The sequence below is a fragment of the Dromaius novaehollandiae genome, chromosome 21 (genome assembly GCF_036370855.1).
Source record: "Dromaius novaehollandiae isolate bDroNov1 chromosome 21, bDroNov1.hap1, whole genome shotgun sequence".
Classification (NCBI taxonomy): Eukaryota; Metazoa; Chordata; class Aves; order Casuariiformes; family Dromaiidae; genus Dromaius; species Dromaius novaehollandiae.
The window spans coordinates 3,163,098-3,182,955 of NC_088118.1; the positions used below are offsets into that span (position 1 = coordinate 3,163,098).

At 64.0% G+C, this 19,858-nt stretch overlaps 3 protein-coding genes across 7 annotated transcripts; 2 read left to right on the forward strand and 1 right to left on the reverse strand.

The window, feature by feature from the left end:
* The first annotated feature begins 2,386 nt into the window (after positions 1 to 2,386).
* Positions 2,387 to 9,848, forward strand: NLRX1 (NLR family member X1). Of its 2 annotated transcripts, none has more exons than XM_064524244.1 (10): positions 2,387 to 2,620; positions 3,184 to 3,296; positions 3,843 to 4,102; positions 4,274 to 4,334; positions 4,806 to 4,903; positions 5,132 to 5,748; positions 6,250 to 7,676; positions 8,546 to 8,632; positions 8,763 to 9,014; positions 9,164 to 9,848. In XM_064524244.1, exons 3-10 carry the CDS (start codon positions 3,913 to 3,915, stop codon positions 9,480 to 9,482), a joined length of 3,051 nt encoding a protein of 1,016 aa, XP_064380314.1. In that variant the 5' UTR covers positions 2,387 to 2,620; positions 3,184 to 3,296; positions 3,843 to 3,912; the 3' UTR covers positions 9,483 to 9,848. The 2 variants fall into 2 exon arrangements, with proteins under 2 accessions (XP_064380314.1, XP_025961653.2); XM_026105868.2 differs by having other exon boundaries at positions 3,942 to 4,102.
* A 136-nt stretch (positions 9,849 to 9,984) lies between these two features.
* On the forward strand, positions 9,985 to 14,279 carry NHERF4 (NHERF family PDZ scaffold protein 4). Of its 4 annotated transcripts, XM_026105869.2 has the most exons (10): positions 9,985 to 10,281; positions 10,996 to 11,023; positions 11,337 to 11,401; positions 11,656 to 11,867; positions 11,973 to 12,159; positions 12,236 to 12,372; positions 12,455 to 12,659; positions 12,835 to 13,031; positions 13,169 to 13,321; positions 13,543 to 14,279. In XM_026105869.2, exons 1-10 carry the CDS (start codon positions 10,266 to 10,268, stop codon positions 13,585 to 13,587), a joined length of 1,245 nt encoding a protein of 414 aa, XP_025961654.2. In that variant the 5' UTR covers positions 9,985 to 10,265; the 3' UTR covers positions 13,588 to 14,279. The 4 variants fall into 4 exon arrangements, with proteins under 4 accessions (XP_025961654.2, XP_064380316.1, XP_064380317.1 ...); XM_064524246.1 differs by having other exon boundaries at positions 13,169 to 14,279; XM_064524247.1 differs by having other exon boundaries at positions 12,578 to 12,659; positions 13,169 to 14,279.
* Positions 14,280 to 14,470: 191 nt separating this feature from the next.
* Positions 14,471 to 16,218, reverse strand: DRC12 (dynein regulatory complex subunit 12 homolog). Its single transcript, XM_026105824.2, has 4 exons — positions 16,152 to 16,218; positions 14,922 to 15,014; positions 14,678 to 14,808; positions 14,471 to 14,599 (listed from the first exon to the last, which is right to left on the reverse strand). Exons 1-4 carry the CDS (start codon positions 16,216 to 16,218, stop codon positions 14,471 to 14,473), a joined length of 420 nt encoding a protein of 139 aa, XP_025961609.2.
* Positions 16,219 to 19,858: the final 3,640 nt, after the last annotated feature.

The following is a 19,858-nucleotide window of genomic DNA, read 5'->3' on the forward strand; positions in this document are numbered from 1 at the left end:
GGAGGAGGGCTGTGTCCTCGGGGTGGGCGAGTGGGCCGGGGCGCCTGGGGTCACGGGGCAAAAATCCCCCATTGCACGCGCAGCCGTGGGCAAGCCGTGCAGGAGAAGGCCTGAAGTGCCCGGGGGCAGGGGATGAGTACCCCTAGCAGGGATGAGAGCCGGGGCTGCGGCTGGCTCGTGGGTCGCTCCGGTGCTGGGAAGGGGCTATCCGTCGGCCCTCCCCTCGCAGCGAGGTGTAGACGGAGAAATGCACAGAGAAATGCAAAGGGACGAAGCACATTTGCACTGGCAGGGCTCTCTCGAGGACCATCTCTTTGGGATGAGATAGCTACAGCGTTGCGGTCCCCTTGGCATCCCTCTGTTTTGTGGGATGCGACTGGGCTGGGTCTCGCCTTGTCTTGAGCGTGCCCGAGCCCAGCTCCCTGTCTGCGTGCTGGGCTCACGAGCACGGCAAGGATGCACTTTATCAGAGCAGTGGAAGGGGGGTGCGGGGTGCCTCTGGCTGCAGGAGTGCCACCAAGGAGCCCGTCTGGATAATCAGGAGGAGAGCGTGATGGAGAAGAGCAGGCTTCTTCCCCCATGCTTCCTCTTCCCTCCTCTGCCCCTCCTTCCCTTGCAATGCACTTTAACGGATGAGGATGTGGTTCAGCCTGTGGCTCCGGCTCCCGAGGAGCATCCTGCTTTCCCAGCTGCCACAGGGGCTGCCGATGAACCTCATCCCATTTAAAATTGCTCTGGCCCCTCTGTGCAGCTCTTTCAGCCCACAGAAATGGATGTAGCAGGTACTGGCTCTCCCCTCACGTGTGCCGCGAGCAGAGGTGGGCGCACAGGCATGCAAGCAGGGATACGGCCTCTCACCTCCGCGCATGGCCAGGCCTCCTTCATCACACGCACAAGAAGAGCAAATGCATTATCACGCTGCTGGTGCTAGGGTTTGCCGGAGGGGGAGGCTGGGCCAGTGCAGGGAGAGCATGGGGCTTCTTCCAGGGTTTCATCCCTCTCTCAAATCAGGCAATAAAACAGTGTTTCGTTCTCACCACGTGTGGACGCCGTTTATCCCGTCCCTCTGCCGTGGGAGCTCCTGGTGCCGTGGCAGCCTTTGGCTGCCTGGGCTCCCCGCCACCTCGGTGCAGGGCTGGGTCATCTGGTTTTCCAGCCTCCACGTTATCCACCTGCGCAGAGCAGTTTGTACAGTGCGGAGTGTATGTGCGGGCCGGGCAGGGGTGTCCCACGAGGAGAGGCGTTGCTGCCTGCGAGCCGGGCTGGCAGCGTGCGCAGGTAAGTGCCCCCCCGGCACCGGGCGCCTGCGGTCCCGGCTTGCCGGCGGGCTGTGCCGTAGGGGCTGTGGAGCAGGCAGGTGTGTTGTGGCTTATTTCAGTGTTCCTGAGATGCCAGCTGTACTTGTTGGGTTTCACACATCAATAAAACTTATATTTATACTGTAGTGCCTGGATGCCTCCCATCGCTGAGCAGCTGGAGCGGGGGGGTGTGTACACAAGGATATATGCGTGTGCCTGGGCCGGGGCCAGCGTGTCTGGGTCAGGACATGACGTGTGGGTGCCAGCCGGGGGAGGCAGCGCGAGGCCGGGGGGATGCCTGTACGCACCCGTCGCCGCAGACGCACGCCACGTGCACGCCTGAAGGCCTCCGGGATCTCGGCAGGATGTGCGGTGCAGCGGCGTGCAGCCCATTGGGGTCCCCAATGCATGAACTGAGCCCCAGCCCCAGCCTGGCTGCCTGGGGTGGGCCAGCCTTTGCCCGGACAGCCCCCACAGCCGCCTGGCCAGCAGGAGCGGACGCCCCCGGCTCTGGACCCGGCACTTCCTCACCAAGCTGCAAGAGCGGATCTGCAAACAGCAAAGGGTATGTGCGTGTGTGTGTATATATACATATGCATGCGTGTGTGTTGCACAGGGAGGCATAGCCAGGCAGAGCTAAGCTGCCCTCCCAGCACAGCTTCCTCAGGGCTCTTTGCCGTGGGGACTGCTGTTGTCCTGCTCTCTGCACCCCTCCTTGGTGCCAGGCGCTGCACGTGCCCCGGCAGGACGGTCCAGACCTGCCCCACGCAGCAGGACTGCCCAGCCCGGCCCCCGCGAGGCAGCTGGGCGCTGAAGGCTTTTGCTCCAGAGCAGGGCTTGCGCTCCGGGGCCCCTGCTGCACAGCTGGGGTGCAGAGCAGCCAGATGTGTCCAGGGGAGGCCGCTCCTCGCAGCGCTGCTGGTCGGATCCCAGCAGCCCCAACCCTGCTGGCTAGAGCTCTCCCTGTGTGTGGGAGAAGCCAGGAGCCCTTGTTCCTTGCCGTTGTCCCTGCCAGACCCTGGGACGCGTCCCCGCAGCAGTGCCCGCGGCCCGCCGCTCTCCCCAGCCCGCTCCGGCAGCAGGCCAGCGCGCCATGGCACGGGGCGGGACGCCGCAGCAGGAAGTTACAGCTGCAAAACAGGCGCCCGAGAGAGGAGCTTCTTCCCCGAGACAGAAATGGCAACGGCGGGGTGAAAGGCCCCGGGCTCCCTCACCCGGGCGCCCAGCGGGCTCCGCGCCTGGCTGCAGCGGCACGGCACCCCGGGGAGCAGGCGGTGAGGGGACCGGCCGGCCGCGGCCCACCGTGAGGATTCCCGCTGCAGGTAACGCCTGCCGCTGGGGCTGCAGCCGCTCGCTGCCAGCCTGGCCGTTGCCCCGGGCTCGAGGTGCCCGTGCCGACGTGGCCCTGGCCTCGGCGTCCCTCCGGACGGCAGGGCCGGCAGCTGGCAGCCAGGGAGGCTGGCTGTAACCGGAGAGATGGAGAGGAGCAGGACACTGCTGGGCAGGCAGGCAGTGTGGGCAGGGCCGGCGCGCAGGGGTCCCTGAAGGGGGGCCGCGGCAGGCGGGCGTCTCGGGGCCTTCTGCTCCCCGACGTGCCCTGGGTGCCAGAGGGTGCTGCAAAAGGTCTGGGATCGGGGCAGGGCGTGCTTCAGGGCGTGCTTACTGCAAAGGCCCTGACGAGAGCACCAGGGTTCAGCATCAGCTCCGCCAGACCCTTCCCCGTGCCTCAGTTTCCCCATCTGGATAACGCAAGAAGGGACTGCAAAAAGCCCAAGCTGCGGGAGGTGCGAGTTGCTTGTCCTCTCCTGGGGGGGCCAAAGGCAGGGAAATTTTGTCTCCTGTCCCTTCCTGTCCACTTTCTTAGCCCTGTGCCTCAATTTCTCAGGATGTCGGGGGCGTTGAAAGCAGCCTGAGTCCCTGGAGCATCACCCAGCCGAGCCGGGGCTGGGCGACTGAGTCAGGACAGGAACAGCCTGTTCTGCGGACGGGCCAGGGCAGGTAAGGCTGGGTGTTGCTGCACCGCGTCCCTGGGGAGGAGGGCTGTTAACCCCGCACTGCTCATTGCCGGCTCCTGGGCAACCCCGGCTACACCGGGCACCTACTGAGCACCCCTGTCCACAGCTGGAGACAGGTGCTTTGCCTGGGAGATGTCACCCGGTGCCGTGCCAAACTTTGTGCAGCCCCGAGGAAAGGAGCCAGCTGTGCTCCGGCATCCTGCAGCCAGCCTGCGCTCGTCACCCGTCGGCTGCCAGCCTCCCCGGCTGCTTTAAAGGGGAGGAGGCTCCGCTCGGCATCTCTGCTGCCGGCAGCCGCCTGGGCCTGGCAGGCCCCGGCAAAGGGCTCAGCCGGCTGCCAAGGACGTGGCAAGGGCTGCCGGGTGCTGTGGCGAGGCGGCACGGCTCAGCAAGGGGAGCAGCCTGGGCGGGCACACTAGTACTGTTGCTGGGATTAGGGAGAGCCCACCATGCATGCAGATATTTAGGAGAGGATCACCTTTATTTTTTGCTTTTCCTGACCTTCCCTCCGCTGTGCCCTTTCTCCAAGCCCCAGCTCCTGGATTCCCAGGACTCAGGCTGCAGAGCGGGGCTGGGGAGGGAGCCCGCCGGCTCCTGGCATGGCTCCTGGCGTGCCCCTCTGTTTCAGCCAGGAGATGTCCCGGGCCATGCAGTGCCAGAGCCGCCTGCCCTGGGGCACCTGGACGCAGCTGCGCGGATGCCTGCCGGAGCGAAGGGGGACCAGGCGTGCGTACCTGTGCGCTGCTTCGGGGACCAGGCGTGCGTACCTGTGCGCTGCTTCGCTGCCAGGTGAGCCGTGCTCTGTGGCTGCAGGACTGGGACCCCGAATCTGTCCTCATCCTCGGAAAGCCTTGTCCCTGGTGGAAATCTGTCCCCACTGCCATGGCTAAGCCCGTATGGTCTGTCTCTAGTAGGTCAGACAAGGCCATCCCTGATGGTGTGTGCGCTTCTTCCACGCAGGCACTGCCAGCAGCTCCCTCCTCAGGAAGCTCCTCCGTGCAGATGGCACGTCCCTCCCCAGGTATGGCGTGACAGAGCTGGGGCCTGGCCTGAGCCCACTCAGCCCCCGTGGCCACCGGGGATGCGGGTGGTGGGGCTGGCTGCCTCGGGGCCACTGGGGCGCTGGGGGCAGAGCTGCTACTTTGCTTCTACCTGGAAAACAACCGAGGCCTGACTCCCTGCCCCCTCTGAATTCAGCCTGGTTTCTCTGCCTCGCTGTGGCCTTGTTCCCGCACTGGACCAGGGACGGCACAGCGCACAGCTTGCTGACCTGCCCTCAGCTCCTCTTCATGGCATGGGGCAGCCCTGCGCTCTCCCTTGGTGCAGGGGCAGGAAGGGGAGAAGGACAGGGTAACACGTGCTCGTGAGCTGGCTCTGCTCAGTGCCTCCCATGGGACTCATGCTTGATCTGCAGGCTGCCCACCCCACATTTAGGCAGGGCGTGGGGCTGGCAACCCCTGCCCTCCTCGCAGCACTCTCCCTCCCCTTGCAGGAGCTGTATTCACCACCAAGGAGGGTCCCAGGAGCCCCCTGCCCAGCCCAGCTCCCCCCGCCACGGTCTGGCTGCACTGAGGAACGTGGCTTCTTCTGGTAAGCTTGCAGCCTTGCACCAAAGCGGATGGAGGGTCCTACACAGCGGGTTGGGAAGAGGTGCTGCCCTGAGCAGCGTGGTGGTGAGCAAGAGCAGTGAGGGCCGGGACTCCTGGGCTCTGCCCTCCTCTCTGCAGCCAGCTCACTGAGGCGGCTTGTGGCAAGAAACTTCCCCATTCTCCTGCCACTGGGAAGCCCTTGTCTTGCCAAGCACTTTCGTCTTCCTAGATGCCATCAAGAAGCACCAGAAGAGCCTGTCTGCATGGTTCAGCCACCAGCCCAATGAGGAGAGGCAGTTTGGCCCTTCTTTCTCGCTCGACGCAGTCCACGTGGACCCAGTGATCCGGGAGAGCTCCCTGGAGGAGATTTTGAAGCCCTCGCCTGACCTGACCGTCCAGCACCAGCTCCAGCAGCCCTGCAGCCGGGTAATCGGCCTTCAGAACCTCTTTGACGTGGATGCCTGCGGGCGGCAGGTGAAGACTGTGGTGCTGTTTGGCACTGTGGGCACGGGGAAGAGCACCCTCATCAAGAAGATGGTGGTGGACTGGTGCCACGGGCGCCTGCCCCGCTTCGAGCTGGTCATCCCCTTCTCTTGTGAGGATCTGTCCCAGAGTCACACCCCCATCTCCCTGCGGCGCCTCATCACCAAGAAGTACCAGCATCTCCGGGACGTGGTGCCGATGCTGGGAACTTCCAACCTCCGGATGCTTTTTATCCTCAATGGCCTAGAGCGCCTCAACTTAGACTTCCGGCTGGCTGGCACAGAGCTGTGCTGTGACCCCAGCGAGCCTGTGCCTCCCCCTGCCATCGTGGTCAACCTGCTGCGGAAGTACCTCCTGCCAGAGGTCAGTGTCTCTGTCTTCCTCCAGCTCCTTCGTGCTGGAGAAAGGCTGGGGGTGAGCCCTGGGACATTGCAGACATGGCCCCTTGCCCTGATACTAATTGCCTGTAGCCCAGCTTGGCTGCGAGTGAACAGCCATCGTTCATCCCTGGAGGGACTTGCCAAGGTAGCTTCATGTTACTGTTGCTTGTTTGTCTCTGTGGAGCCTTTGGGGCAGTGAGCAAGCCTGGAAACACAAAGAAAGCAGTAGCTGAGGAGCTGTCTGCCTGGCTGAGGCCTTCCAGACTGCATTTATGACTAGCACTGGATGAGGAAAGCTCTTTTGTCCCCTCTGACTGGGCCAGGTTCGAGCCAATGCCCTGTGGTCAGCAGCTCCTTGAACCACAGGCCCTAGCTGGTCTGATTCTTGTGCTACCATATGTGGGTGGCGGGCTTGGCATCCGGCTGAAGCTAGATCAAAGCCACAAGGGAGCACCTCCAAACTCATCCTGTCCTCTGCTTCCAGGCCAGTATCATCGTCACCACACGCCCATCTGCTGTGCACCGGATCCCAGGCAAATATGTGGGCCGCTACGCTGAGATCTGTGGCTTCTCCGACACCAACCTCCAGAAGTTGTACTTCCAGATGCGCCTGAGCCAGCCTGGCTGCGGTGGAGAAGACGGCGGTGATAACAGGCCGGGAAGCAGCTCGGGCGAGCAAGACAACTTGGTGGAGATGTTGTCGAGGAACCTGGAGCGCCACAACCAAATCGCCGCCGCCTGCTTCCTGCCTTCTTACTGCTGGCTGGTCTGCACAACACTGCACTTCCTCTACTTCACCAAGACGGTGCCTCCCAGTCAGACCCTAACAGGCATCTACACCAGCTTCCTGAGGCTCAACTTCGGCGGGGAAGTGCTGGACAGCACCGACCCCACCAACATCTCCATGATGAAGTATGTGGCCAAGACGGTGGGCAAGCTGGCCCACGAAGGGGTGATGTCCCGCAAGACCTGCTTCTCAGAGGAGGACCTGCAGCAGTGCTTTGAGGTGGAAATGAAGACCGAAAGTGAGCTCAACCTCCTGGAGGTTTTCCGCAGTGATGTCTTCCGCTTCTTCCTCACACCATGTGTGCAGCCTGGCAAAGAGCACACCTTCGTCTTCACCATTCCTGCTATGCAGGAGTATCTGGCAGCGCTCTATGTAGTGCTGGGTGAGAAGAAGACCCTGACACAGCGAGTGGGGAAGGAGCTCTCAGAGGTCTTTGGGAAGGTAAGTGAAGATGTTGTTGTGGTTCTGAACATCATCTCCAAGGTGCTGCCCTTGCGCTTCCTGCCAGTGCTTCTTAACCTGCTCAAAATCTTCCCTCGCTACTTCTCCCGACTGAGTGGCAAGGACCGGGACACTATTGCCCGAACCATGGCAGAGGAGCTGTTCAAAGAGGAGGACTATTTCAATGATGATGTCTTGGACCAGATCAATTCCAGCATCCTGGGCGTGGAGGGCCCCATGCGGCACCCCAGTGAGGTCCCTGATGATGAGGTCTTTGAGCTCTTCCCCATTTTCATGGGTGGGATCCTGTCCCGCCGTAACCGCGCCATCCTGGAGCAGCTGGGCTGCTCCATCAAGAACCTGGCAGCCTTTGAGATCGCCAAGGCCATGAAGAAGACGGTCATAAGGAACAGTCGTAAAGGGCTGCCCCCCTCTGAGCTAATGGACTACCTCTTCTTCCTGCATGAGTTCCAGAATGAACGCTTCACGGCTGAGGCCATCCGCTCCCTCCGGACAGTCAACCTCTCATCTGTCAAGATGACCCCTCTCAAGTGCTCTGTCCTGGCGTCTGTCATGGACACCACGTGCCACGAGGTGGAGGAGCTGAACCTGACCTCCTGCAATCTTGACACCAGCAGCCTGAGGACCCTCTTCCCTGTCCTGCTGCGGTGCAAGGCTCTCCAGTGAGTACCACCTCCTCTTGCCCTTGGACAGCAGCAAAAACTAGGGCTTGCCTTCACCTCTGCCCATCTCAGGGACCACCAGGAGTTGGAGCATGGCTAAAGCAGGAGAAAGGCCTGCTTGCCCATGTTTATCCTCAGTGCAGACCAGGGGACTACAGCTTCCGATATGCAACACTCCCTGAGCAGCGGTGCTGGGCGCTGCATGCTGGGACTTGGAGTCCTGCAGTGGGACTCCTCAGGCAGCTCTCTCCTGCGTTTGGCCCCACAGGCTGGCCTGCTGGCTTCTCTGGCAGACCCAGGTCTCTCCCATTGCTTGGGAGGGTCTCAATGCCCAGAAGCGCCCAGCATCGCTGTGTAGCCAGCTCTGCTAGCTCTGGGCAGGAGAGAGGCAGCCAAGGGCGGGCATGGCGACTGTGCGAGGGGATGGGAGTCTTTCCCGTCCGTTTGTGGACCTGCAGTGTCCCCATCGCCCAGGGGGTGGCAGGCCCTGCTCGGCAGAGACGGACTCAGCTGTACAGCCGGGCTGCGCAGAGCCTCCTTCCTCGGATGCTCCCGAGGGCTTGGTAGGCTCCTGCTCCCGCCTCAGACCACCTGCCACCCACGGGCCCTGAATCCCCCTTCCCTGCCCTGCTCCTGCTGGCACTGGATCTGCTGACTGATGCTACCCAAGCTCTGGTGGGATCATAGGTGCAGTTGCCGTGTGCTCCCTTTTGGAGAGGGAGCCTTGCCTGGACTTCTCTGGGGATCCCAGGCGGGATGGTGACAGTGAGGGCAGGAGAAGGCCAAGGTGAACGGAGAGGGCAGGGGTGCCAGCCCCACAGATAACAGCCTTTTTGGTCCTGCCATTCCCATCTCTCGCTCTGCATCAGTTTGCAGCTGAACAGCCTGGGTCCTGATGCCTGCAAGGAAATCCGTGACCTGCTCCTGCATGACAAGTGTGTGGTGAGCAACCTGCGGTGAGTACACAGCGGAGAGCGAGGCATCGCCTCCGTGCTCCCGTGAAAATGTCCCTGCTGCCCACCCCGTACCCCGGGCTTGGGCCCTGTGCCCAGCCGTGGCTGCTCCCCTGAGCTCGTGTGTCTGCAGGCTGGCAAATAACCCTGTGGGCGAGCAGGGGGCACAATTCCTGGCCGAGGCGCTGGCAGGCAACCGCTCGCTGACCCGCCTGTCCCTGCTGCACACCTCGCTGGGGGACCGGGGCGTCGAGGTCATTGCGCAGCACCTGGCCAAGAACCAGCACCTTCAGGAGCTCAACCTGGGCTACAACTCCCTGACAGACGCAGCTGCCCTGGGGCTGGTGGAGGTGGCCAAAAAGCACACGACGCTGGACACAGTGCAGTGAGTTCCTCGTCTCTTCTTTCTCACGGGTAGCACATCCAACCCAGCATCCCTTCCCTTAGTGGCGGATGCGGGGAGCCCCTCTCTGCCTCGGTGTGCTGCTCCCAGCCCTCCCAGCGCCTCCCTGCCCTTTTTCTCCCAACCTGCAGCCTGTACTTCAACGACATCAGCGAGGAAGGCAAGCGGGAACTTCACACCCTGCGCGTGGATCAGGACGGCGTCAGGGTGCTGGTCTTCCTTACAGCGGGCACCGACGTCTCTGACTACTGGTCCAACATCCTGAGCATAGTGCACAGGAACCTGCCTTTCTGGGACCGTGAGCGGGTTCGGCAGCACCTTGCCCTCATCCTGCAGGACCTGGAGAGCAGCCGGAGACAGACTGCCAACCCCTGGCGGAAGGCCAAGTTCCTGCGAGTGGAGAATGAGGTCAAGAGGATGCTTGGGAAACTCCAGCACGGGAGCCTCTAACCAGCCATCCGCCTACCTGGCCAGGCAGGGAACGGCGCTGCTGGGAGGAAGCGCTGGAGGGTGCCCTGGGAGGACAGTCTGCACCCGTAGCCTGGTGGAGATGCCCGGTGGTCGGGTGCCACCGAGGCTGTTAAAGGTGCTGGGTATGTGGGGCTCAGCTCCCCGCTGTGGGCAAGGCTGAAATGTGGGAGAACTGCACGCAGAGCGGGCCAGCAGCAAATGGGACTTGCTCTGGGCTTGGCGAGACCCACGGCCCCAGCCCCGGCACACAAACCACTGCTGGCGCGTGACACGAACGGGGCAGGACTCAGCCTTGCTTGTGAAATCATCGGTAGCATTAAAGTGTCCCCAGTTGTTTCCACTGAAGCATGCTAGTGCCAAGACTTAGTCTGCTCTTCAGGCCCTTCCCGGGGGAGGAATGCGGAGGAGCTGGTGTGTCCGTCCCTCGGGCAGCTGTGGCGCAGGGCTCTGGCGCTTCCCGGCCTCACGGGGCCAGGCCTGGGCAGCCGCCCCGCTTCTGCTCCAGCCCGTGCCAAGCCGGAGGCGGTCTGTCCCTGCGGGCGCTGCCCCTGGGGGCAGCTGCAAGCCAGGGCGCTTGGGGTCTGTTCTCAAGCTCCCCGGGGTGCTGCTCCAAACCCACCTGGGCACAGGCTGGCAGTGGGAGGGCAGGGGAGATGCCAGGGCTGTTTAACCATTAAACCTAGGGCGTCTTGGAGGAGGCGGGGACACCGGCTCCTCTGCCACTTCATCCTGTACCTTGCTCCCTCTGCATTCCCTGCAGCCATGAAGCAAATGAAAGGTACGTGCCGGGGCTGAGGGGCAGCGGCACTTAGTCCTCCGGACACCCTTCCCCATGCACGTGTCTCCAGGCCCTGCTTCTCCAGGGGCCCAGGCAGTGTCAGAGCTGAGGGAGGCTGCAGAAAGGCGCTACAAGCATCCCGGAAAATGCAGAGGCATTTTGTGGGGGTGCGTGGCAGGACCCCCATCTCCATGGGGCTGGGGTCCTCGGGCTGGGAGAGGTGGGGAGAGGTTTCTTGGGAAGATGGGCAGGCAAAAGCCTCTGTGTCCGCCTCTGGGCTCCAGGCTCCTATGCCACCTCCGATGCTCTCGGTGACCCCAATCCCCCTCCTCATCCCCAGCCCAAAAGCTGGGTGACCCCCCCCACCGTTAGCCTCCATCTGCATACCGCTGCCCAGGCCCACGTCGCTGCGGGGCTGCAGGGCCCCGCTGGGCTGGGCGGCAGGTGCCCGTTGGACCCAAGCAGCGGCCGTCCTGCTGCTCTGAAATGCAAGGAGACGCTGGTGGCAGGGCCAAGGGTGGAGCCGGGCACGGGCACAGGCTGTGCCGGGAGGCACTCCCGGCTGGGGGGCAGAGGGAAGGGTAGGGCTGTGTGGCCCCCACATGCCCGCCTGCCCCTGCCCAGCCTGTGAGTGAACAAGCCCCAGCATTTGGGAGCCTGGGGTCTGCTCCCGGCCCGCTGCCTCCTGCGCTGACCTCTCCTCTCCCTCCGCAGGGCTCGAGGGCGACACGAAGTCCATCCTGTAAGTGCCGAGCTCCCCCGCGGCCGGGGACTTCCCGGGCTCGTGGCCCCTCAGCTTGGCCGCGCAGGGGCACGTCCTCGGCTGGGGTGGTGGGTGCCTCGAGGGGCTGCGGGGTGGTGGGGGCCCTGCTGCCAAACGCAGCTGCCTGCCCTTGGAGGGTCTTTCCCTGAGCTGTTAGCCAAGGAGAGGTGCAGGGGGGCTCCAGGAGGGAGATCCCCTGCCCGCTTTCCCCAAGGAAGGGAGGCAGGAGGTGCTGGGAGGAAAGGCCATGCTGCCACGCTGATGCGGCCTCTCCTGCCTTTTATTATTTCAGAAAATTTGAATTTAACCCCAAAGATGGGATTGACAACCCTGCCTTGTCACTGGCTGAGGACATGGGTAAATACCCTCATCTCTGGGGGATTCCCTGTGTCAGCAGAGGGGGACGGACAGCTGGGTACCCCAGGGGAATCGCTCGGGTCTGGGCTCTCTTACGGCGGGGAGCAGTGGGGAGATGAAGACATAAGGCAGAAGGGAGCAGGGAGATCCACAGCTGTGGCGTGGGGCAGTGGGGGTCCCCAGCCCTGGTAGGGTGGAAAACCTGTGTTAGGAAGCCTGCAGGGCCCCGCTCACGGGCTGTGCCCACCACGCAGAGGGCGAGGGCCGGGGGGAGCCCCGCTTCTACCTGCTGAGCAAGGGCAGCACCGAGGCCTTCGGCTTCTGCCTGCACGAGGAGCTGGGCTGCCGGGGGCACGTCATCCGGCACGTCGAGCTGGGGGGGCTGGCGCAGCGCAGGGGGCTGCAGGACGGGGACCGGCTCCTCCAGGTGAACGGCCGCTTCGTGGACCACATGGAGCACGGCAGGGTAAGCGGCCAGCCCCCCGCGGGCTGCGGGGACGGCCGGTGTCCCCGGGCGGCCTGTCCCTGCGCGCACTGCTGGGGGGGAGGACTCAGCGCCTGGCCCTTGCAGGTGGTTCAGAAGATCAAGGCCAGCGGGAACCAGGTCCTCCTGGCAGTGCTGGACGGCGGCTCCTACGAAGCAGCCAAAGCCCTGGGCAGGGACCTGTCCCAGCTGCTGCCGGGTGACATCCGCCCGCGGCTTTGCCACATCGCCAGGGACAAAAGCGGTTTCGGCTTCAGCATCTCGGGGCCAGAGGGTAAAGCAGGGGCCGGGGAGGCAGGGCTGCGAGGCGCCCCGCGGCCTGCGCCGGACCGTCCTCCTCCTCCGGGCAGGCGCGAGGGGCACGTTCCAGCTGTCCGTGCGGCGCGACGGGCCGGCCGAGCGCGCGGGGCTGCCCTCCGGCTCCTGGCTCCTGGAGCTGAACGGGGCCAGCGTGAGGAGCTACTCGCACACGCAGCTCGCCAGGAAGGTGCGTGCTGCCGGCGCGCGGGGCGGCGGGGGGGCACGGGCTGGCGGCGGCGCTGAGCACCCCGCGGCCCCTCCTCACCCAGCTCAAGCGAAGCGGCAGCAAGATGACGCTGCTGGTGGCCTCCAGCGCGGCGGAGGAGTTTTACCGCCTGCGGGGCCTGCGGGTCACGGCCGCCTTGGCGGACGCCTCCTGGCTCCCCTTCAAGGTCCGGAAGCTGCACTTGGTGAAGGGGCCGGAGGGCTACGGGTTTCTGCTCAAGGAAGAAAAGCGCAGCTCAGGGGCCACAGGTGAGAGGCTGGGGGGGCAGGCTGTCCCCCAGCAAAGGTGCCTGGGGTTTGGGAAGAGCCGGGAGTCCCGTTTCCACACTGGCACCCTGTCCTCGTCGGCGCTTGGGCGTGCCGGTCCCCCTTCTCCCAGGCTGAAGGAGCATCTCCCCTCTCTCCTCCATGCCCCCCGGCGCAGGCCAGTTCCTGTGGGAGGTGGACGCCGGGCTGCCGGCCGAGCGGGCAGGGATGCAGGAAGGGGACTGTCTGCTGGCAGTGAACGGTGAGAGCATCGAGGGGCTGGACCACGAGCAGACGGTGCTCAGGATCCGCGCCCACGCCGACCGGGTGACGCTGCTGGTCATCGACCCCGCCGGTGACGACTTCTACCAGTCAGTAGGTCTGGGGACCCAGTGCGGCCGGGACCACGGGGCTCTGCAAAGGATGGGCTGCCAGCATGGGTTTCTCGCCCCCAAGCCCGGACGCAGCGAGGTCTCCTGCAGGGCCACAGGGCTAACCGCCTGCTCCTGCAGATCGGGCTGTCCCCGCTGCAGTTCTTTGAGGACAGCGACGCTGCCTCGGGCTCCTGCAATCCCTCCCTGCACTATCCCAACGGCTCTCCTGGACTCTGTCACCTTGATGTGGGACCAGAGGGACGGAGCTCCCGGCTCGCAGGGATCACACAGGTAACCCCGCTCGCCCGGCCCCAGCCGCCCGCCCCGGCTGGCAGCACTGCTCACACCCCAGCCACTGCCCCGGGGCGCAGCCTCCCTCTGCCCCGGCCCGTCCCCGTCCCCGTGCCAAGGTCACCCTGTGGGGCTGGCCTGTCCCCTGGCCATGGGGGCCGGGTGGCAGCGGGCGGACGGCAGAGCCGGGCTGCCTGCGTGTCCCTGCTCTGTCCCCACAGAGCCAGCGCCCGGAGGAGCGGAGGAGGCTGCACCAGGCGTTTTAGCGGCCCCGGCTGAGCCCGGCTCCGGGGAGGTTTCCCCGCACAGCAGCTCGACGCAGGCCAGGTCTGGCCCGTCGGTGCCCAGCCCAGCTCCCCAGGGAGCCCAGCACTGCTCCGCGTGGCCCTTGCGCACGCAGCCGCCGCGTCCCCATGTCCCACGCCTGGGAGGGGGCTCGCAGCCTCACGCCGCCCCGAGATTTGTCTCCACTGTCCACAGCTGGACCCAAGCTTTTATTTACCACCACAGTGGCTTCTTGCAATCGAAGACTGACCTGTGCCTTTGCCTGTCCAGCTGCCTCCAGGGGTATTTAGGGATGCTACACTGAAGCCCTCAGGCCCCATCCAGCTCCAGGCTCTGTCGAGCCCCTAGGAGAGCTGAGGCACTGCTGCATGGCCCAGGCGGCTGGGCAGCCTGGGGCTCAGCCCAGCCCTGGGGCTGGCCCCAGGGCCAGAGTGCAAAGGGGCAAGTGAGCAGCAGAGGCCACAGGGCCCTAGAGGAAGCCCCCAGGCCTAGCATGGGCCCCCAGTGCTCAGCCTCTTGGCTCAGGTCTGCCCCTCCATGAGCCTCTGCTCTCCCTTGCGCTCCTCACCCCATCCTCCCTGCAACCCCAGGGGTGGTGGGTGCCTGCCCCCACCACAGCCCTGTTCCTGTGTCATCCCTTTGGGGTATGATTAAAAGACAAATCCTCACTGCTGCTCATGAGAGTAGTGTTATGGAGAGGTCTGCGTCTCAGTGGTGCATCCCAAGGCCAGACGGGACCTGTAGTTTCTGTCCTCTTGCCTGGCCCAAGGGAGCCGGGGTGGTGGGCAGTGGGTAGGGGAAGCCTGAAGGCAGGGGGAGGCAGGGTCCTGGCCAGCCCGTCCTGTCCTGCGGGTCTCCAGGGCGCTACATCTCCAGGGGGCTGAGGCCAAACTCCTTCAGGCGCTCCTTGTGCTCCAGGGAGATGGCCGTGCCCATCTCCTCCCAGCGCCGGCTGGCCCCTACCAGCTTGGCCAGGACCAGGTCCAGGCTACCCTGGAGGGAGAGGTGACAGTGAGGAGGGGCTGCCGCGCTGCCTGGGGGGCAGCCCCCCAGAGCCTCATCCCCGCTCACGTGGAGGATCTTCTCATACTCCTTCTCCATGGCGTCGAGCCTGCCCTGCAGCTGGGCAATGGTCACATCCTTCTCTGCCAGTGCCCGGGCAGCCGTCTCCTGGGCCTGCCGACTCCCCCGGAGCCTGGTGGCTGTGGGGAGCAGGCACGGACGCAGGGAATGCTGAGCGGATGGACACGGGCACGTGGTGCATGGTGAGCCCCAGCCCCAGCCCGCCGGCCAGGAGGGGCACGTGGGGCCGTACCGAGCTGTTCCTGAAGGCTCTTCACCTCCGCCTCCAAGCTGCAGCTGCGGGATGCTGTCTGCTCCTGCAGCTCCTGGTACTGCCGGGCCATCGCTGGGAGATGGGAAGGGGAGGAGGGGACAAACGTGGGGGCAGTGGGGGGGCAAACGAGCAGCCCCCACACTCAGACCCCAGCAGGGGCTCCTGCAAGGCCTGATCCGAGGGCTTCCCTTGCTGGCTCGCGCATCCGGAGCCGCTGTGCACCACCTCCCTGCGCGGCAGGGGTGTGACGATGCTGGGGGGGGGGCAGGAGGGAGCCCCAGAGGGAAAGTTTTACCTCTGCGCCGAGCGAGCGGGGGAGAGTGAAAGCCAGCACGGAGTTTTGCATGTGGCAAAGACCGCAAACCTCTGGCTGAGGTTTTTACCTCTGCTAAAATAAGCCCCTTCTTGAGCGCTAAAGGAAATGGCTAGCCGATGACTTCTGCAGGCAGGGAAGTCTCTGCCTCTGTCTCCTCTGCCTGTGTTGAGGACGGACATCTGGGGTGCAGCAAGCCCACATCCATGCCTTCGCATGCTGACAGCGTGGGGGGGGTGGCCAGCAAGGGGGTGTTTGGGGGCTGAACGGTCAGGGCCAGAGGAAAGGCAAGGCGAGCTTCCCCCAGCAGCCAGGGCGCCGAGGCGTGCTGGACACAGAGCCAGGGTCTAGCCGGTTTCACTTGCCCTCAGCTGCCCTAGAGAGATGCGCTCCCATCTGGCACTGAGGGCTGGGGTTTCGCGCTGCAGCTGGGGCAGCAGCGGGGTCCTGGGCACACAGACCGCGGGGACCCCTTCCAAAGCCCCACACCGCACGCTCTTCCAGCCTAGCGCGTGCGCCCACTTTCCGAGGCCTGCTGGAGAGGCCAGGGCTGGGAGAGCCGCTCTCCCCGGCTGCCGGGTCCCCCGGGCTGGAGGAAGTGCAGGGCTGGGGAGCGCTCAGGGCAGGGCCCGCTGCTGCCGCTGCCTCCTGTTTCTCATCAGGCCGGAGGCGTAACTGTGCCGCTGCCCCGGCGCGGGGTGGGGAGGGCCGGAGACGCTGAGAAAGCAGCAGAAGAGCCATCCCGCGGGACCGCGGTGCATTCCTGGGCCCCGGCGTTCCCAGCGCCTGCTTCCGGCAGCCCCCGCACTGTCTGCCCTGGCGGGGCCGGGGAGCAGCGGGCAGGGACGGAGGGGCACTGCACGGCCGGCTGGAGGGAGGCAAGGCTCCACGCTCACCTGCCACATTTCTCTTCTGCTGCTGCTTCACTCCTTTTCTCCCCTTCCCTCTGCTCTTCAGAGGCATCCTGCCTGGTAAGGAGAAAGCAGGGAGAGATGCAGACACAAGTGCTTTCTCCTGGCACCTGGCACAGCTCGTGCATCTGCTGCAGGCTGCGAGCAGGGGAGCTGAGCTGGCAGGAGCGACGGCACGCTGGACTTTCAGGGGAGGCTGGGGGGCCCCCAGCACAAGCGGGGAGACCCACGGATGACGAGCTGCCGTGCCTTCATCAGGATGGCTGTCTTGCCAGCCCCTGCCCCGGCACGGACTCTCCATCCCTCGAGACGTGGCAGCTGCCTTCAAGCCAGCCCCTGCTGTTGTAGCAACTGTATCTGCAGCGAGGGCAGGTTGTGCTATCCGGCCCCACACCTGCCTCCGCCTCGGAGCAGCTGAGGGTTTCGTTCCCATGACAGAGGCGCAGGCCAAACGCACCCTGCGTCCAAAACCGGTCCCTGCTCCCTGCCACCGGGCTGGTCGCTCCCAGCTGCAGGCTGGCAAGGCACAGCCCCGATCAGGTGCGCTGGACCTCCTCTGACCCACGGCCCCAAGCGCGTGGCAGCCCCAGAGCAGCCCCAGCACGGGCGCAGCTGGACCGTGGGGAGACGGGACACGGGGAGGGAGTGCGACTCTCCCAGGTCACAGCCTGAGATGAGCCCAGCACCTCCCTCCCTTCCTGCCTGGCTCTCCCCTCCGGCACACCCTCCCGCTCGGCAGGGCGAGCGGAGCCCGAGGGAATGCTGCTGCGTTTTGATCCTCTTTATAAAACAGGCAGGGAAGGAAGGGAGGGGATTTTAAACTGTTATTTCTGCTCAGGACATAATTAACCCCAAATACCTGGGGGAGAACAGGTGATTTCAGGGCGCGCTGCAGCTTTTCAGCGGGAAGCGGACCTCACCTCGTGCGAAGGACACGCGTGAGCCGGGCAGGCAGCGGGAGCAGGGAGCTGGTGCCTGGGGCTGCCTGGCCTGGGGCAGCTCCGCGTGGCCCCTCCGCTGCCGGGACGGCTCGGGCAGCCTGGCAGGACGTGGAGGAGGGTCGGGGAGCCGTGCCCCGCACGGGGCAGCGGTGGAGGCTGCTCCCCAGTGCACAGAAGCTCACGTGCACCTTGTGCGCATGGATCCTGACACCTCACGTGTGCGCACACATGCACACGAACCACTGCGCAGCCATGCGGGGCTGAGAAATCACGTGGGGGACTTCAGCACGTGCCCGGGCCTGGCAGGGAGCTGTGGGGCACGCGGGAGGGGAGAGAAGCACGCGATAATGCCCAGCCTTGGCTGGCTCGAACACAGGCAGGGCAGTGACGCACAAGTGCCCGCGAACCATCGCATGCATGCAGGTGGCCAGAAGTGCCCAGCCGCACTCTTGGCCACCAGCTGCCAGGGTGGAAGTGATTGCAATAGCACCAGCATGACTTGGCTTTCCAGAGCACCAGCGGCAAGTGACGGCTGCGCTGGGTGCAGATGCCCAGGGGATGGGGCTGGGGCAGCGGGAGGATGAAGCGCATCCCTGGCCTGGCATCTGCTGAAGCAGCTTTGGGCACGCAGCTGGCCCTTGCCACCACGCAGAGCCCTTCGCTGGGGCTGCAGCCACTCCTGCACGCCGGGAGCGAGCCTGAGCCCTGGGCTGAGGTGTCTGGCTCTCCTTTCCCGCAAGGGGGGAACAGTCCCAAACAACAGCAATCCTTGCTTGAAGTCTGACACATAAATGCAGCCACGACTTGGAGTGAATCATGCCCAGAGAAGCAGATAGTCAGGAATGCAATTGCTCAAGCCTGTTCCCTGATCTCTTTGGACAGAGCCCATGGTAATTTTTATATTTGGCTCCACAAAGCTGGTGTAACCCTCCCCAGCCCTCTCCCCAGGTGCTTGTGGTAACCTGGAGCTGGCCAGTGCACACTCCGGTGGTCAGTCCGGCTTGACTATTAGCCAGAATCCATTAGCATCTAATGGGAAAAGCCTCAGGAACACAGCCTCAATAAATGTTGACATTTTTGAGGTCAATATAATCCTTAGGAAAATTTGCCCAGGTAATTAAAGCCAGACAAGGAGCTGCCTGTCCCAGAAATATTTACTAACCTCTACTAAAAGCAGTACAATCAAGACTGAGAGTTTTATAACCAATTTATACAGCGCTTCCTCATGCACATCTAGTGCCACACACTGCTTCCCACCGCCCTGCTCATCTGATGCTGCAGATCTGCAAGCCGTGCAGCGTGCTGGGACTCGCCGTGAGCTGCTGGAAGCGGCTGTCCTTGGTTGAGCTGCTGGAGGAAGGAAGCTGCTGGAGCCGGGGTGGTGTGGAGCGGCCCAGCCTGCTGCTGCTGTAGCACCAGAAAGCAGAAGTCTGAAGCGTGTGTGCAGCTGGGGCGGGAGACGAGACACTCAGGCACGCAAAGCCTCCTCAGAGGCAGCATCGCAGCCGGAGCCCCATGGCCATGACCTGCGATGGCAGAGGCTGAGCACGCACCAGAGAAGCGTTGCACATCCCTGTCACGAGTTGCTTTCCAGGGCTGCTGTGGGTTTGCAGCTCCCCAGAGGGTCTCTGCTCCCGTGCAAGAATCGCTGCCTGGCTGCTGCAGGGCAGAGCAAAGGGGTGGGTTCATCTCCAGCATCCACCTGCATCTGTGAGCGCCCTCCTGTCCCCACCGCCCCAGGGCCTGCGCTGGGGCGGCCGAATCTCCAGGCCTGAGCGCAGCCTCTGGGCGCTTAGGCTCTCCCAAGCAAGGTTGGCCAAACTGCAGCACTTGCTGCTTTGTTTTGTCTGCTTTCCTCGCTGAAGCCCTTGCTGCGGGACTGATGCTCTGCTGTTCCAGCCTCAGCTGCTCTCTGCAAAGGAAGCATTTTGCCTGGGAAAGGAGGCATGAAAACAGAACTGAGCTTACTGTCAAACCCATGCCATAATTTCTGCAGGTCTGGTGTTGTCACCTCTGCCAAGAGATTGACCCATTCCCTGACCTTATTTTCTCTCCCTGTCCCCCTCTCTCCTGGCCTCTCTCACCCCCCCGGACTGTGCGGGCTCCAGCCTGCTCCGATCTGTTGGAGAGGGACTGCAAATAGCAGGTATATCGGACCCACAAGGGCTCTTGCTTTCAGTGTCACTGCGAAATAAGATGCCTCAAAGACACTGACAGTAACCGCATGCCTTTTGGGTGCCCCACAGCGTTGCGAGCTGTTACCATCCCCATCCCCATCCCCATTCGTGGGAAGGAGAGGCTGATGCAGCTCTCCACGGCTGGCTCTGCTCCTGCGCAGCGTTTGGCCTCGCGCTCCCCTGCCTCGTGCCCGTTCCCGCGCTCCGCCCCGAGCAGCGCCCTCCGAGGGCTGCATTTCTCGGGGCTCAGCTCTGGGCTGGCTTTTAGTTTATTTCTCTGCACACGTGGCTGGTAGCGCTGCTGCTGAGGGCTCACATTTTGGGGATGTTTTCACTGCCGCCGAGCAGGGTGCCAGCCTCCTGTCCCGGCGGGACTCCCAAAATCCCGCCGGCTGGGCGTCCTCGTGGGGAGCCGCCAGCCAAGCCCGGGCAGAGCCCCGGCCGCCTGGCATCAGCATGCGGAGGACACCTTTGTTTTTGTCTCTTTTTGTACAGCTGGGAGGGGAATAAACTTGAGAATGAGAAAGTTTCATTGATTTGACAAGGAAGTCAGACCGTGTTAGTGCAGCAGTTT

Coding starts and splice junctions, on each gene's coding strand:
- NLRX1 (XM_064524244.1), top strand. CDS start 3,913: ATGGCTCCTGGCGTGCCCCTCTGTTTCAGCCAGGAGATGTCCCGGGCC. Junction 4,103..4,273: donor GTGCGCTGCTTCGCTGCCAG/GTGAGCCGTGCT, acceptor TCTTCCACGCAG/GCACTGCCAGCAGCTCCCTC. Junction 5,749..6,249: donor GGAAGTACCTCCTGCCAGAG/GTCAGTGTCTCT, acceptor CTCTGCTTCCAG/GCCAGTATCATCGTCACCAC.
- NHERF4 (XM_064524246.1), top strand. Junction 11,402..11,655: donor GTCACTGGCTGAGGACATGG/GTAAATACCCTC, acceptor CCCACCACGCAG/AGGGCGAGGGCCGGGGGGAG. Junction 12,373..12,454: donor ACACGCAGCTCGCCAGGAAG/GTGCGTGCTGCC, acceptor CTCCTCACCCAG/CTCAAGCGAAGCGGCAGCAA.
- DRC12 (XM_026105824.2), bottom strand. CDS start 16,218: ATGCCTCTGAAGAGCAGAGGGAAGGGGAGAAAAGGAGTGAAGCAGCAG. Junction 15,015..16,151: donor GCAGAAGAGAAATGTGGCAG/GTGAGCGTGGAG, acceptor CCCATCTCCCAG/CGATGGCCCGGCAGTACCAG. Junction 14,809..14,921: donor GAGCCTTCAGGAACAGCTCG/GTACGGCCCCAC, acceptor TGCTCCCCACAG/CCACCAGGCTCCGGGGGAGT.